General features: G+C 39.3%; 4 protein-coding genes across 7 annotated transcripts in view; 2 read left to right on the top strand and 2 right to left on the bottom strand.

Moving 5' to 3' along the window:
- The window catches only part of LOC123878323 (zinc finger protein 2 homolog), a 364,832-nt gene extending 363,886 nt beyond the window's left edge, over window positions 1-946 (top strand). Inside the window, exons 9-10 of the mRNA XM_045925496.1 lie at window positions 20-397; window positions 449-946. Coding sequence (XP_045781452.1) covers window positions 20-397; window positions 449-602 — 532 coding nt within the window. The 3' untranslated portion in view covers window positions 603-946. The remainder of the gene's footprint in view (window positions 1-19; window positions 398-448) is intronic.
- Window positions 1-14,066, bottom strand: part of LOC123878314 (zinc finger protein 436-like) — a 382,404-nt gene that overhangs the window by 310,927 nt on the left and 57,411 nt on the right. The gene's annotated exons all lie outside the window — the stretch shown is intronic.
- The window catches only part of LOC123878376 (transmembrane emp24 domain-containing protein 5-like), a 152,677-nt gene that overhangs the window by 137,522 nt on the left and 1,089 nt on the right, over window positions 1-14,066 (top strand). The gene's annotated exons all lie outside the window — the stretch shown is intronic.
- LOC123878356 lies at window positions 5,269-12,623 on the bottom strand. 2 transcript variants are annotated; one of them, XM_045925547.1, is made up of 2 exons: window positions 12,346-12,623; window positions 5,269-6,607 (listed from the first exon to the last, which is right to left on the bottom strand). In XM_045925547.1, exons 1-2 carry the CDS (start codon window positions 12,455-12,457, stop codon window positions 5,418-5,420), a joined length of 1,302 nt encoding a protein of 433 aa, XP_045781503.1. In that variant the 5' UTR covers window positions 12,458-12,623; the 3' UTR covers window positions 5,269-5,417. The 2 variants fall into 2 exon arrangements, with proteins under 2 accessions (XP_045781503.1, XP_045781504.1); XM_045925548.1 differs by lacking the exon at window positions 5,269-6,607 and adding an exon at window positions 8,109-9,207.

Consider the following 14,066-nt stretch of genomic DNA (forward strand, 5'->3'; position numbering starts at 1 on the left):
CAAGTACTCATTTAGTGAGGCACATGAAAATTCACACTGGTGAAAAACCATATTCGTGCAAGTTGTGCAACTACAAATTTTCACAAAATTGTCATTTAGTGGTGCACATGAGAACTCACACTGGTGAAAAACCATATTCTTGCAAGTTATGCAACTACAAATTTTCACAAAATTGTCATTTAGTGGTGCACATGAGAACTCACACTGGTGAAAAACCATATTCTTGCAAGTTATGCAACTGCAAATTTTCACAAAATTGTCATTTAGTGGTGCACATGAGAACTCACACTGGTGAAAAACCATATTCTTGCAAGTTATGCAACTACAAATTTTCACAAAATTGTCATTTAGTGGTGCACATGAGAACTCACACTGGTGAAAAACCATATTCTTGCAAGTTATGCAACTACAAATTTTCACAAAATTGTCATTTAGTGGTGCACATGAGAACTCACACTGGTGAAAAACCTTACTCTTGCAAGTTGTGCAATTATAAATGTAAGCAAAATAGTCACTTAGTGAGGCACATGAGAACTCACACTGGTGAAAAACCATATTCTTGCAAGTTGTGCTACTACAAATATTCACGAAATAGTCCTTAGTCATGAGGCACATGAGAACTCACACTGGTGAAACCCCATACACTTGTAAATTGTGAAAGTATAAATGTAAGCAAAAGAGTAGTTTAGTGGTGCACATGAGACGTCACCACTGAAGCCCTGACGCCTATCGCGTGGTCGGAGTATCTGTACACGCGCGTCAAACTACACCACGCTCCCTGACTCTACTCGCTCGCAACATTCGCGCCACTGAGTGACAACATGGCGGCCATTGTTCACAACGTAGACACTGAGGGCTCCTTCACTGTATAAGAACTTCTTTTTAGGCACTAATTATAATAAATTAGGCGTCACTTTTTATCAAGTAGATATTAATTTTTAAGTGAATAAAATTTAAGGCATTCTCAATCTGTGTTTTATTTACCACCTACCCGCAGCTCAGGATTTGGAGTTTAATTTAACAATGAAGTCAATTTTTAGCGTTCTGTACCTCAAAAGAAAACAAAGGAACCCTTATAGGATCAATTTTAACCCCCGACCCAAAAAGAGGGGTTATAAGTTTGACGTGTGTATCTGTGTTTCTGTCTGTGGCATCGTAGCTCCTAAACTAATGAACTGATTTTCATTTAGTGTTTTTTTGTTTGTTTGAAAGGTGGCTTGATCGAGAGTGTTTTTTTTTTTTTTTTTTTTTTTTTTTTTTTTTTATTCAGTCCACAAAACCGACTACAATTGGTAAGAAAAAATACAAGAAGATAAATGGACAAAGAAACATGCGCGCAATTGCGTCTTCTCGATGTGGACTCGGCATGCACTATTAAAGTATGTAGGTACAAAACTACAGCGCAACACAAAATAAACTTAACAAACAAGGAACAAAAACTTAAACCAGAACAGCTACTAACAAAATAGGAAAAACCTTATACAAACTACTTTCTAACAATTACTTATCTGTGTACTTAACTTACTTTTTATTCTTGGTATATTATCACAGAAGATATCTATAACATCTCTGTAATTATTTGCAAGAGACTGCATTCTATATAGCGGACTATGATGCCCAAGCTTGGTTTTGGTTTGAGGCAAACAGAACGTCTTGCGATTGTGTAAGCGGCTACAGTCACGGGGCACAACGAACTTCAAGCGTTCAAGTAACTCAGGCGCATCAATGAGACCCTTTATTAATTTTGCCAGAAAAATGACATCCGTAATCTTTCTACGGTCTCTAAGGGATTTCATTTTATAGTAAGAGAGACGAGATTCGTATGAAAACAATTTGTCACATTTGAAGTCATTGTAAGTTAGATGGTATAGAAACCTTTTTTGAATTCGTTCTATTCTATCAGAATGAACTTGATACCCTGGACTCCATACAGTGCTACAATATTCAAGGATGCTACGGACAACACTGTTGAAGACCAGTATAGATAAACTGGGGTCCTTGAATATTTTCATTTGTCTGAATACTAGTCCGGATATTTTTGAAGCTTTAGATGTTATTTGCTCGATATGTGGACGAAAACTTAAAGCCGAGTCTACAATAACACCAAGGTCTCTCATACTATAAACTTCCTTAAGACTAACCTTGTTTATTTTATAGACACAGTCTACCGGATTTTTTTTTCTGGTAAATTTAATGTGGAAACACTTTTCAATATTTAAGGACATACCATTTGTAGTGCACCAAGAGTGAACAGCATCAATATCGTTTTGTAGGGTTGTCACATCAGCTTGGCTGTTAATGGTTTTGTAAATTTTTATATCGTCTGCAAACATTTTAAATTTAGACTTTAACTTGAGTGCCAAATCATTTATATAAATTAAAAAGAACGTGGGACCTAGATGAGATCCTTGAGGGACTCCCGATGATATTTTTATCTCATAAGACTTAAAACCATTAACAGCAACAAGTTGTGACCGATTTCTTAAGTAAGATTCACACCAACGTAACAATGAGCCATGAATTCCCAAAGACTCAATTTTCAATAACAAAATGTTATGATTCACCATATCAAATGCTTTTCGAAAATCGGTGTAAATTGCATGTACCTCACCAGTAGCATCTACAGTCTCAGCGATGTCTGATATATAACTAACTAAGTTAGAAGTGGTTGATTTGCGAGGACGAAACCCATGTTGGTTAGGATCAAGATATGGGGCTATGTGATAATAAATTATTTTCTGAACTAAGCTTTCTAAGACTTTTCCACAGATTGATAAAATAGATATAGGTCGGTAGTTTTTTATATCTTTTGAGTTGCCAGACTTATGCACTGGTGTAATATATGCAATTTTCCATTTGGTAGGAAATGTACCCGTTTGCAAAGAATAGTTATATATGAGGGTAAGTGGCTTAGCTAGTTTGTGAGCGCATTTTTTAAGAAATATTGGGGCAAGAAGATCTGGACCGGGACCTTTAAGTGAATCCAAGTTTAAAAGATGTTTTAAAACTTCTTCTTCAGTTAGTATACAAGAACCCAATGGAACATTGGGAATGATATTGCTTGGGAGTGACGAATTTCCTACTCGACAGTTACTGGTCTCTATGTAGACCGATGAAAAATGTTTAGCAAAGGCGTCACATATATTCTTTCCACCTTTAGCTACAAAATTATCCAGAATCATTTCATTCGGAATACAATTGGTACCATTTTTACGCTGTTGTTTAAAATATTTCCAAAAGTAGGTAGGATCATCACGAATACATTCAACAACTCGTTTTTTAAAATTGTCATAACAACCTTTTATCAAGATGGCACAACGTTCGCGCAATAATTCGTATGCAAATTTGTCCATTGGGTTATTGTACTTTTTGCTTTTATGGTGGATTTTTGCCTTTTCCTTAAGTGCTCGTAATAATGGACCTGAGAACCATATAGGATAGTGACTATCTCGCGGTTTCCGCATGGGTGTATATCTATAAATAATGGGCATTAGTGTCTGGTAAAATATATCTAATTTTGCATCGACCGAATAAGAATTTTGAAATAGAGACAACCAATCTATTTGATCCAGTTCATTACAGACATTATCATAGTCACATAGGAAGAAATTGAGAAATGGTGTACGAGAAGGTTTCATGTAGCGGTTACAATTTAATGTTAAAATAATTTGTAGTGGTGGATGATGGTTGTCTATTGTGACCAAAGCATTATCTTCTTTTTTTACTTGTATCCAATCAGTATTATTTGTAAGAACTAAGTCTAAAATACGGGCGTTTATGTTTTCAATAAGATTGCATTGTTTCAAGTTATTGAAAGCAATGTGCTCCAAAAAGAGACTATCTATATTACTACCTATTTGACCAGATATTAAGCCGTTACTATTCGAATCGGTTGCCCAAGAAATGTTAGGTAAATTGAAGTCTCTAAGTGTCTCTAAGTGTCTCTAAGTGTCTCTAAGTGTTCTTAGCTATAATCCAAGAAAATCGGTTCAGCCGTTTGAAAGTTATCAGCTCTTTTCTAGTTGCTGTAACCTTCACTTGTTGGGGGTGCATATACCCCCACTCCTCAAATCCCAGGCAAAGATAAATATATTTTACATAGTTCTTGCATTTATCAATTTTTTTGTGAATATTCAACACAACTCCGAAATTCAACATTTTGAACCTGAAGGCTCTTTTTTCGTTGTCGTTTGCGCAGATTTATTATGGCTGCTCCATGCGGTCATTCAACTAGATAGATAAAATCTTTATTGCACACAAAAACATAAAAAGAAACTCAACAGAAAAAACAATTGTGTGCAAAGGCGGCCTTATTGCTCAGCGCAATCTCTACCAGGCAACCTAGTTTGCTGAAAGAAGAAGCTAGTGTTGGATAGTATGTAGGTACTAAGACGCAAAGAACTAGGTAGGAGAAGTACCGTCCAAACTTGCAGGTTATTAAAATTTTTAATCATTAGCTGATGCCCGCGACTTCGCCCGCGTGGACTTAGGTTTTTGAATATCCCGTATTGATTTTCCGGGATAAAAAGTAGCCTATGTGCTAATCCAGGGTATAATCTATCTCCATTCTAAATTTCAGCCAAATCCGTCCAGTAGTTTTTGCGTGAAGGAGTTACAAACATACATACATACAAACTTTCGCCTTTATAATATTAGTATGAAATATGATTCCCCCACATTGACATACATCCTAGTGGTCCTATTCCTTTTTCTGTTTTGAGGGACGGAACCCTAAAAAAAACAACAAACTTTGTGGAAACTACTTTAATTACATAATAATTAGGTATAGGTAGGTACGTATTAACAGGGCTCTCTCCGTCACTTGCTCCATACAATCGTAGTTCCAATTTCATTTGAATATTAAGCAACCAAAGTCCATGAAATTTTGCAGACATATTCTAGAAACTAATATCTGTGTCTGTGGTGTTTTAGATTTTTCTAAAAATATGTAGTTTTAAAATTACAGGGGCTCAAAGATTTGTATGAAAATTTTTAAGACCTTGTAACTTTGAAACCGAATATTTTAACAGAAATCTGGAAAATAGACATAGATATTAGTTTCTAGAATATGTCTGCAAAATTTCATGGACTTTGGTTGCTTAATATTCAAATAAAATTGGAACTACGTTTGTATGAAGCGATTGACGGAGAGACCCCTCTTGAGTCATTTTATATTACTTTTATTAGAGTTGTAAATTGTAATTTTAAACAAGTAGAATTTATAACCATTTCCTTCCAAACATGCAAAAAAATCTAGTTTCTTCGGCAGGGTTTGGACGAAATGAGCAGGTATTTTTGACAAACACACACACAGTTTACTGCCAACATTGAGAATCTTGTAGATGTACCGTCGACGTTTCATTATAAGGCTCCCTTTGATTCATTTCTCTAGAAGTTAAACTAACAACGTTACGGGCTTACTTCTCAATGCTTCTAGTACTATAATAGCATACTTGAATTGTGTCCGAGGGCATCATCCGGCTATTATTTCTTGGCTTAACAAATGATTTTTGCCTTACATCATATTGTGAACGTGGAATCTGTCGTAACGCTTTCGGTTTAAGATTCGACGGGCAAGTAGAGATTTGTCGTGAGTTGGTAAAAGGTTTGAAATAGACTGTTGGCTTTGGTGGTCTCGTGGGCATTGGTGGTTTAGAACCGTAAGACGGCACGGATGGTTCTCTCATGTACTCCCGATTGATACGGACAGATGACTTTGGTTTCGGATTAGATGGTTGATTAGCTGTTGAAGTTATTGGACTTTGTGGTTCTGTGTTGACTGGTATCGGTGCTATAGGGACGTTTATCCCAGGCCCGAAATATGGACTTGGCATGTGAGAAGGCATGCTTGGACTTGTGTTTGGCTGTGTCCAGGAATCAGGGTATTGAGAAAATGATGGGGTCTGATCGTAATATTCGCAATATTGCCCAAAATTGTTAAACGCATAAGGATAGCCATGCGTACTGAAAGGAACAAAATGTGCGCTTGGTGAATTTGGTGTTTGAGGAGTTATATTTGGTGAACCACATACTCCACAGCATTGGAGTGGCCCGCAAGCACATGGAAGCCCACATGGACCACATGGGCATGGTCCATTTGGACCTGGGGAAACTGGTCCAGTGCAAGGCCCGCGTGGTCCTGTAGACACATGGTATGGACCACAGAACCAAGTACCGTACGGGTAATAGTAGTACCCTGTCATGTATTGGAGACATTTTGGGGGGGTGTTGCAGGGAGGGGGTAGGCAAGTGGTACCTGGACAGGGACACGGGCAAGCGCAGGCGGTTTGTAAGCCTTGTATAGCATGCGTGGGAACTTTCTGTGCCGTCGAAAACTCTCGCCATGGGGTTTTCATGGGTATTTGATTAGGGAAAACTTTGTTACTGTGAAATAAAGGTATATCTGTGTGGAAGACAGCTGAATACGATCTTGCTAAGTAGTCTGTACGTCTTTTTCTGGAAAGTGCCAAGCATGGACTCGATGCGTTCTTATAGAGTAGACAACTGCCTTGTCCATTCCACGTCTTGCCGTCTTCAAGCTTTGGACATGTCGTTAAAGTTAACCTTTGTACTCTCCTGCTCAAAGTCCTCTTCATTTGATTGTGAACTGAAAATAATATTGTGGCAATAACAAGTGTAAATTAAAAATTTATAACACCCCCGACAAGGGAAGGTTACGGTAACTAGAAAAGAGCTGATAACTTTCAAACGGCTGAACTGATTTTCTTGGATGGTTCATTAGTTTAGGTGTTATGCTGCCACAGACAGATACACAGACACACAGACACACACGTCAAACTTATAACACCTCTCTTTTAGGATCGGGGGTTAATAAAACTAGTTTATGCCCACGATTTTGTATGCGTGGATTAACTACCCATATTTTACCCCCTTAGGGGTTGAATTTTCAAAAATCCTTTCTCAGCGGATGTCTAAGTCATAATAGCTATCTGCATGTCCAGTTCGATCAGTCCAGTAGTTTGAGCTGTGCGTTGATATCAGTATGTCAGCTTTTCCTTGTAAATATACAGACTAGCTGATGCCCGCGATTTCATCCGCGTGGATTTAGGTTTTTTAAATCCCATGGGAACTCTGGTTTTTCCGGGATAAAAAGGAGCCTATGTTACTCTACAGGTCTTTAACCAAACACATGCAAAAAACCGGCCAAGTGCGAGTCAGACTGACGTATTGAGGGTTCCGTACTCGGGTATTTTTCCCAACATTTTGCACGATACATCAAAAACTATTTATGCATAAATAAAAATCTGTTTTAGAATGTACAGGTAAAGCCCTTTCATATGATACCCCACTTGGTATAGTTATCTTACTTTGAAAATTGAAACATTTAAATTTTTTTTTAATGATGTACCAAACCACAAATTCGCAGTTTTCAGATTTATTCCTGTATTTGTGCTATAAGACCTACCTACCTGCCAAATTTCATGATTCTAGGACACCGGGAAGTACCCTATTGGTTTCTTGACAGACAGACAGACAGACAGACTGACAGACAGACAACAAAGTGATCCTATAATGGTTCCGTTTTCCCTTTTGAGGTACGGAACCCCAAAAATGTGTTCATGAAAAAATAATTATTTTTAATTTTCAAAGTAAGATAACTATACCAAGAGGGGTATCATTATGAAAGGGCTTTACCTGTACATTCTAAAACAGATTTTTATTATTTTTATGCATAATAATTTTTGGTTTATCGTGCAAAATGTCAGAAAAAATACCCGAGTACGGAACCCTCTGACCCGAGTCTGACTCGCACTTGGTTTTTTTTATCACAAAGAATCAAGAAATCCCACGGAATTTTAAAAATATATCTAGCGTCTATCGGTTTTCCAGTTCAGCTTCGCAACCCTCTGACTTTGTCGGTTACTCTGGTTCTCCTACGGATCTCTTCAATTCTGTCCGGCTAGCATGGGCAGTAGATAAAAATTATATCCCCGATTATATCCACTGATTTCTATGACATCAGTGGATATAATCGGGGGATATAATTTTTATCTACTGCCCATGCTAGCCGGGCTGATTTGATAACAGAGAAACTCCAAGCATAGCTCTCTCCATCCCGCGCTATAGGTACAAATAAAACGATTTCCTATGGTTGAATCAGTGTTTATTCACGCAAAAATGCAAACTTACAGCTTATGGAATCATTACTGTATTCACATATTTCAGATTACCCGTATGGTTTTATCTCCGTGTCTACTTCAGGTCTTGGATCACGCCTTTTTTGATTGGGAATGGAAGAATTCGTTGAATCCAGTTTAGCGCGTCGACTGTTTTTCCTTTCTTCGAAAAATATCTTTGTTCTTTCCATTGGTGTTGCAATCTTGTGCCGTTTTTGGTAATAGGAATACTTCCAATTTTTCTGCTTAGGCATAGAAGTTTTTGAGGTAGAGTCTATGGGCGTCGAATTAGTTTTCGTATGATAAAACCTCGGTTTCAGTTTCTCTGTAGGATATGAAGTTTTAATTCTACGTTCCTTATCCATTAAGTTATCCGAGCGTTGTTCTGGATAGCACAGAGTACTTAAAACCGGTGGCATGCTGTTTGGTTTCTGCTTCTCCTGTGAATTCTTTACCGGTCCTTTGAAATTGAATATCTTTGACATACCAGTTTTACTCTCTTGAGGAACTTTAGGGGTATTGCAAGGTACTTCCACGGGGAACTGGTAGGTTTCAGAAGCATTTCTGTTGGTAGACATGTTTTGAGCCGGTGCGCACACGCATGCAGGGCAGCATTTGACAGGACACGGGCATGGACAGTTGGATCCATCTGGTTTGATACCGGAGACGTGGTAAGGACCACAGAACCAAGTTCCATAAGGGTAGTAATAGTATCCGGTCATGTATTGGACGCATTTTGGTGGGGTGTTACATGGTGGGGGAAGACATTTACAACCACATGGGAAAGGACATGGGCATCCAGGATCGCAGGAAGCGTGACGCTTTGATATTTCTTGATAGGACTTAACCTTTTTTAATGGGAATGTTGATGAATTGTATTGTCTGAAGGATAGCGCAGTTTTCGGTTCAACCAAAGTTCCCATGTGAGGGCACGATATGCTGAATTGAAGACGGATGGTGCCTTTCCCAGCGCTGGGCTTGAATGTGGGCAGCAGCTTCGTTTGCCTCGCTTTTGTCATCACCGAGGTATCAGCTCTGACCTTGTAGGTTCGACGCGCTGCTGGTGTAACTGGAAATGGTATTTCATGCTATCATCGTCAACGCATTCGGTTCTCTATTTGCCACGGGTCTCCTCTCAAAATGAGATGTTCTTACTCACAATTTTGAAAAATAAATATGATTATGAGGAGTTTTTTTTTAATATCTCTTGTCACTATAAAAGAGGCGGTCAGAGACGTTTTTAGTTATTTTAAATTCAAAAATATACAATAATATATATTTTTTGAAAGGAGCAGAACAGTGTAATTTTTTCGCATGTTAATCTTGAGATTCTATAATATTAGACAACTAGGTCTTCATTTCTTTGTTCTGTTCCGTTCTATAGCTATTCTTGCTATTTTGGAGCAAAATAGCAGGAATAAGTCCCTACTTGCGTTTGGAATAAATCCCCACTTGGGTTTAGCCATAATTTAGGTTTTCTCACGTTTTACGGGCCGCACATTCGTGTCGATAGGGTGGTAACTAGCCAGGACCGAAGCCTTCCTCCAGACCAGACCTCAGCCAATATAATCATCATCACCAGCTCACTATACGATGGGTCTCCTCTCAGAATGAGATGGCTTTTAGCGATAGTCTGCCACGCTGGCCCAATGCGGATTGGCAGACTTCACACACCTTTGAGAACACTATGATGAACTCTCAGGCATGCAGGTTTCCTCACGATGTTTTCCTTCACCGTTAAAGCGAGTGATATTAATTTAAAACGCAAATAACTCGGAAAAGTTAGAGGTGCGTGCCTGGGAACGAACCCCCGACCTTTGTAATGAAGGCGGACCTATTAACCACTAGACATTCCCGTTACTTATTTTTAACCGACTTCCAAAAAGGAGGTGGTTCTCAATTCGGCCCGTTTTTTATGCTATATTTTAATTATTATTAGGGTTTATAGAACAATGCGATTCAAGATTATCTTAGACTCAAGACGAGTGGTTCTACCTATATTGTCTATGTCTGTCAGTCAGCGGGCTGTACCTCATGAACCGAATGATGTGTAGAAAATTAAAATTTTTACAGAATAAGTATTGCTATTGCTTACCATAAATAATAAAACTTTCAACTCTCTACCTATTATTGGTTCATGGGTTACAAGCCAGGCAGACGGACAGATGGATGGACACGCAATCTTAGTAATAGGGTCACGTTAGTAACTTTCGGGTATAGAAACCTAAAAATTATAAAGGTACCTATCTATATTATACAGAACTAAAAACTCAAATGGTGATTTAAAATAAAATAAAAACTAATAATTAAACATTTATGTATTCAAATCTAATAGTAATAGGTATAATTTAAAAGTAACATCTGAAAAACATAAAAATGTATATCCTGTAAGAGTTATGGAGAAATTTTTACAGCGCAGGAAGGATTGCTTGTCGATTTTTTTTCTTGAGATTTCGATGCCACCTTCACTTGTGGCAATGGTGGCATTTGTGGCATTGCTGGCATTTGCGGCATCTGTTGGGACTGGCAATGCTGGCATGCCAGGCCAGCCATAGTAGCGACCATTGTGTGGGAACACATTGGGCAAAGTTCCCCTTCGCACTTCTTCGGTGGGCATTTTGGTGGGCAGGGGCACGGGCAGGGGCACGGGCAAGGGCACGGGCTTGGTCCACATGGACCGCATGGTCCACACGGACCGCATGGACCACACGGGCCGCACGGTCCACACGGACCCGGGCAAGGACATGGGCAGCGGCAGGGTCCACAGGGGCCACATGGTCCACAAGGGCCACACGGTCCACAGGGTCCACAGGGTCCACATGGTCCACAGGGGCCACACGGTCCACAGGGGCCACACGGGCAAGGGCAGCGGCAGGGTCCACACGGTCCACAAGGACATCCACCGCCTGGACCATCCTTCTTTTCAGCGTAGCGTCTCACCGAAGTCAAGTGATCTCCACAGCACAATGCCAGCCTGGCGTCGTGTGAACCAAACGCCACACTCTTCGGCACCACTGCAAAGGACATCCATGCATATAATACTCGGCAAAACGCGCTGGTGGCCGTGGTATTCGAAGAACGAAGGTGCTCGTCGAGTATTTATGGATGGACGTCCCTTGCAGCGGCCAACGTTCTCCGAAACAACACGAGACAACACCAGCGAAATCTAGTTACATTTTTAGGGTTCCGTACCTCAAAAGAAAAACAGAACCCTTATAAGATCACTTTGTTCTCTGTCCGTCTGTCGTGTCTGTCAATAAAACCTATAGGGTACTTCCCGTTGACCTAGAAATGTTTGTTAGGAAGGTAGGTCTTATAGCACAAGTACAAGAAAAAATGGTTGTACTAATTTCTTAAACTGAACACTTTCAAGTAAAGATTTTTATGTAATCCTATGAAGATGATACTGCCATTGGAGGAATTAGAATGCCATATTAAGCCTACTTTGTCGTATTAGTTTACAAATTGCGAAAAACCAAATTAAATTTGAATTTCGCGGGCAGACCCGTCTCATTGCACCATAAGGTTTTTTAAAAAAAGGAATATTAGCCATTTTAATCATGACTAACATTCCCCTTACCCCTCCAACTAAGCGTAAAGCTTGTGCTAGGAGTAGGTACGACAATAGTGCTACTAGTGGGGTTTGAACCGCCGACTTTTTGGATCTCAGTCCGTTCCTATAACCGTTGAGCTATTGAAGATAGGTGGGGGACGCTCGAGCAAATGTCACTCAAAACGTTTTAAAGATATTTATTGGCGAAAACCGCATTAAAATCCGTTGCGTAGTTTAAAAGATCTAAGCGTAAGTACATACAGACAACGGGGAGCGACTTTATTTTATATATAGGGTGTTTGGTAATTAGTACATAATGACGACACGTACCCATGCTACTTTGATCTGATAAATACAATGCTGAAGTAAAATGACGATATAAAATTATAAATTTTTCCACACAAAATTAAAAAAAAATTATGTCAACGTTTTCATGACCCTAACGTGCCCTAACTCACTGAGATTGTTGGCCTTGGCCTATCTAAAGATGGCCAACCAACAAGGTACCGAAGTAGCTTGCGTCCCTGTAATCGAAATAGGGAACTTTTTGTCCTGGAAAATCAAACAGTTCCCACGGGATCTATTAAAATCTAAATCCACGCGGACGAAGTCGCGGGCATCCTCTAGTGCTAAATACTTTTTTAAATAACTTACACAGTGGTGCGGTGTGCTTTTTATTTGGTGCAGAGGCAATCGGTCGTCCCTTCATACATTTCAGAATTGATACGTTTTTCGGCAAAAATGTTTTTCTAATCACGAGCGCCATTGTCGGTTTCTGGTTTACGGTTTTGAGGGCTATTTACCGGTTTATTTGTACTGGATAATTTTGAAATGGTTATTTTGTTTCACTTGAAAAATTTGGCCATGGCAGATGGGTATGGATGTCTTGCCGGAACAAAAGAGATAGTGACGAATCGAATTTTGAATTTGGCTTTTTCTTTTTTCTCTTCTTTTTTGCGATTTGTTGGTTGCTAGTGTTGACAGCGAAAACTGCTTGGAGAATCTGTTTTTGGTAGAATTATGCTTAGCGCACATTATGCACAATATCATCTGAAGACAGAAAGGGTGGCTCGTACATTTCGTACCTCAAAAGGAAAGCGGAACCATAGACTTACGATTTTTCGCTAGCGGAACCCTCATAGGATTACTTTGTTGCCTGTCTGTCTCTCTGTCTGTCCGTCTGTCCGTCTATCCGTCTGTTCGTCTGTCCGTACGCAGACGAAAATTTCAAAAACCGTGAATATGTCGTTACAACATGACAAAAACAAAAATTAAAATGTGTTCATGAACAAATAATAATTAGTATTTTCACTTTTCAAAGTAAGATAACTTGGTATACCAAATGGGGTATCATATGAAAGGGCTTTACTTCTTTACCTGTAGGTATATTCTTTTACAACCTAACGTGCAAAATGTCGGAAAAATATCCGAGTATCTACGGAATTCTCGGTGCGCGAGTCTGGCTCGCACTTGGCCAGTTTTTTTTGCATGGACAAAGGCTACTTTTTTATACCGGCAAATCAAAAAATCCTATGGGATTATTGAAAACCTAAATTCACGCGGGCAAAGTCATGGGCATCAGATAGTAGGTAAATAAGTGAACACACTTGAAAATAAGTTAAATTTTATAATTGATATTAATACATTTCATTGTACATAAAAAATAATTAAAAACATTATCTACACTAATCTACACTATTAGGGCGATTATGCACTGCATCCGATCCGAATCAGTGATAATAAGTTCCGAAGTAGTCATGGAACTACAATATATGTATTTACAATGATTGAGACCATGAGACCCTCACTTTTTTTGATGTAACATCCATCAGGCCGATTTTTTCGTATAAAATATAGCCTATGTCGCCTGGGCCTTCACAAAGAATCGATTGACACCTCATTCATCAAAATCGGTCCAGTAGTTTAGGTGCTACGGTGAAACACACAATCTAGATACAAACACACATACATACATAGACTGCTAAAATCAAAACCCTTCCTTTCGGATTTTCCGTAGTCGGATAAAAAGTAATATGTACATAGTGTTATATATTGTACGATGGCACGGACTCTGATTCTTGTGATTGATTTTTCTAATTAGAATTCCCAATGAGTCAGTCATTCTGTTATTATGGGAGCGACTTGATGGTAAAATAAGTTCCCAACGAGTCACACTGTGACCCAAATGGCATTGTGACCTGTTGGGAACCCACCGGCATGGTTACGCCGTCAGTCGCCGTTGTCATCGTCATTGTAGCGACGGGTGGAGGAGCAACGTTGGTAGTGCCGTCTTCGTGACCTCCCGGACCACCCGGCCTGTCGTTTTCGATCCATGACCCCATACCGCTGCCCCCCAGTCCTATTAGAGCTTGCAA

This window comes from Maniola jurtina, chromosome 26 (genome assembly GCF_905333055.1).
Source record: "Maniola jurtina chromosome 26, ilManJurt1.1, whole genome shotgun sequence".
Taxonomy (NCBI): domain Eukaryota; kingdom Metazoa; phylum Arthropoda; class Insecta; order Lepidoptera; family Nymphalidae; genus Maniola; species Maniola jurtina.

What these genes read in the sequence shown, in the direction of transcription:
- LOC123878356 (XM_045925547.1), bottom strand. Translation starts at nt 12,457, where the DNA reads ATGGCGCTCGTGATTAGAAAAACATTTTTGCCGAAAAACGTATCAATT. An exon ending in AAAGCACACCGCACCACTGT is followed by an intron (nt 6,608 to 12,345) that starts GTAAGTTATTTA and finishes TATTATTTTCAG; the next exon opens with TTCACAATCAAATGAAGAGG.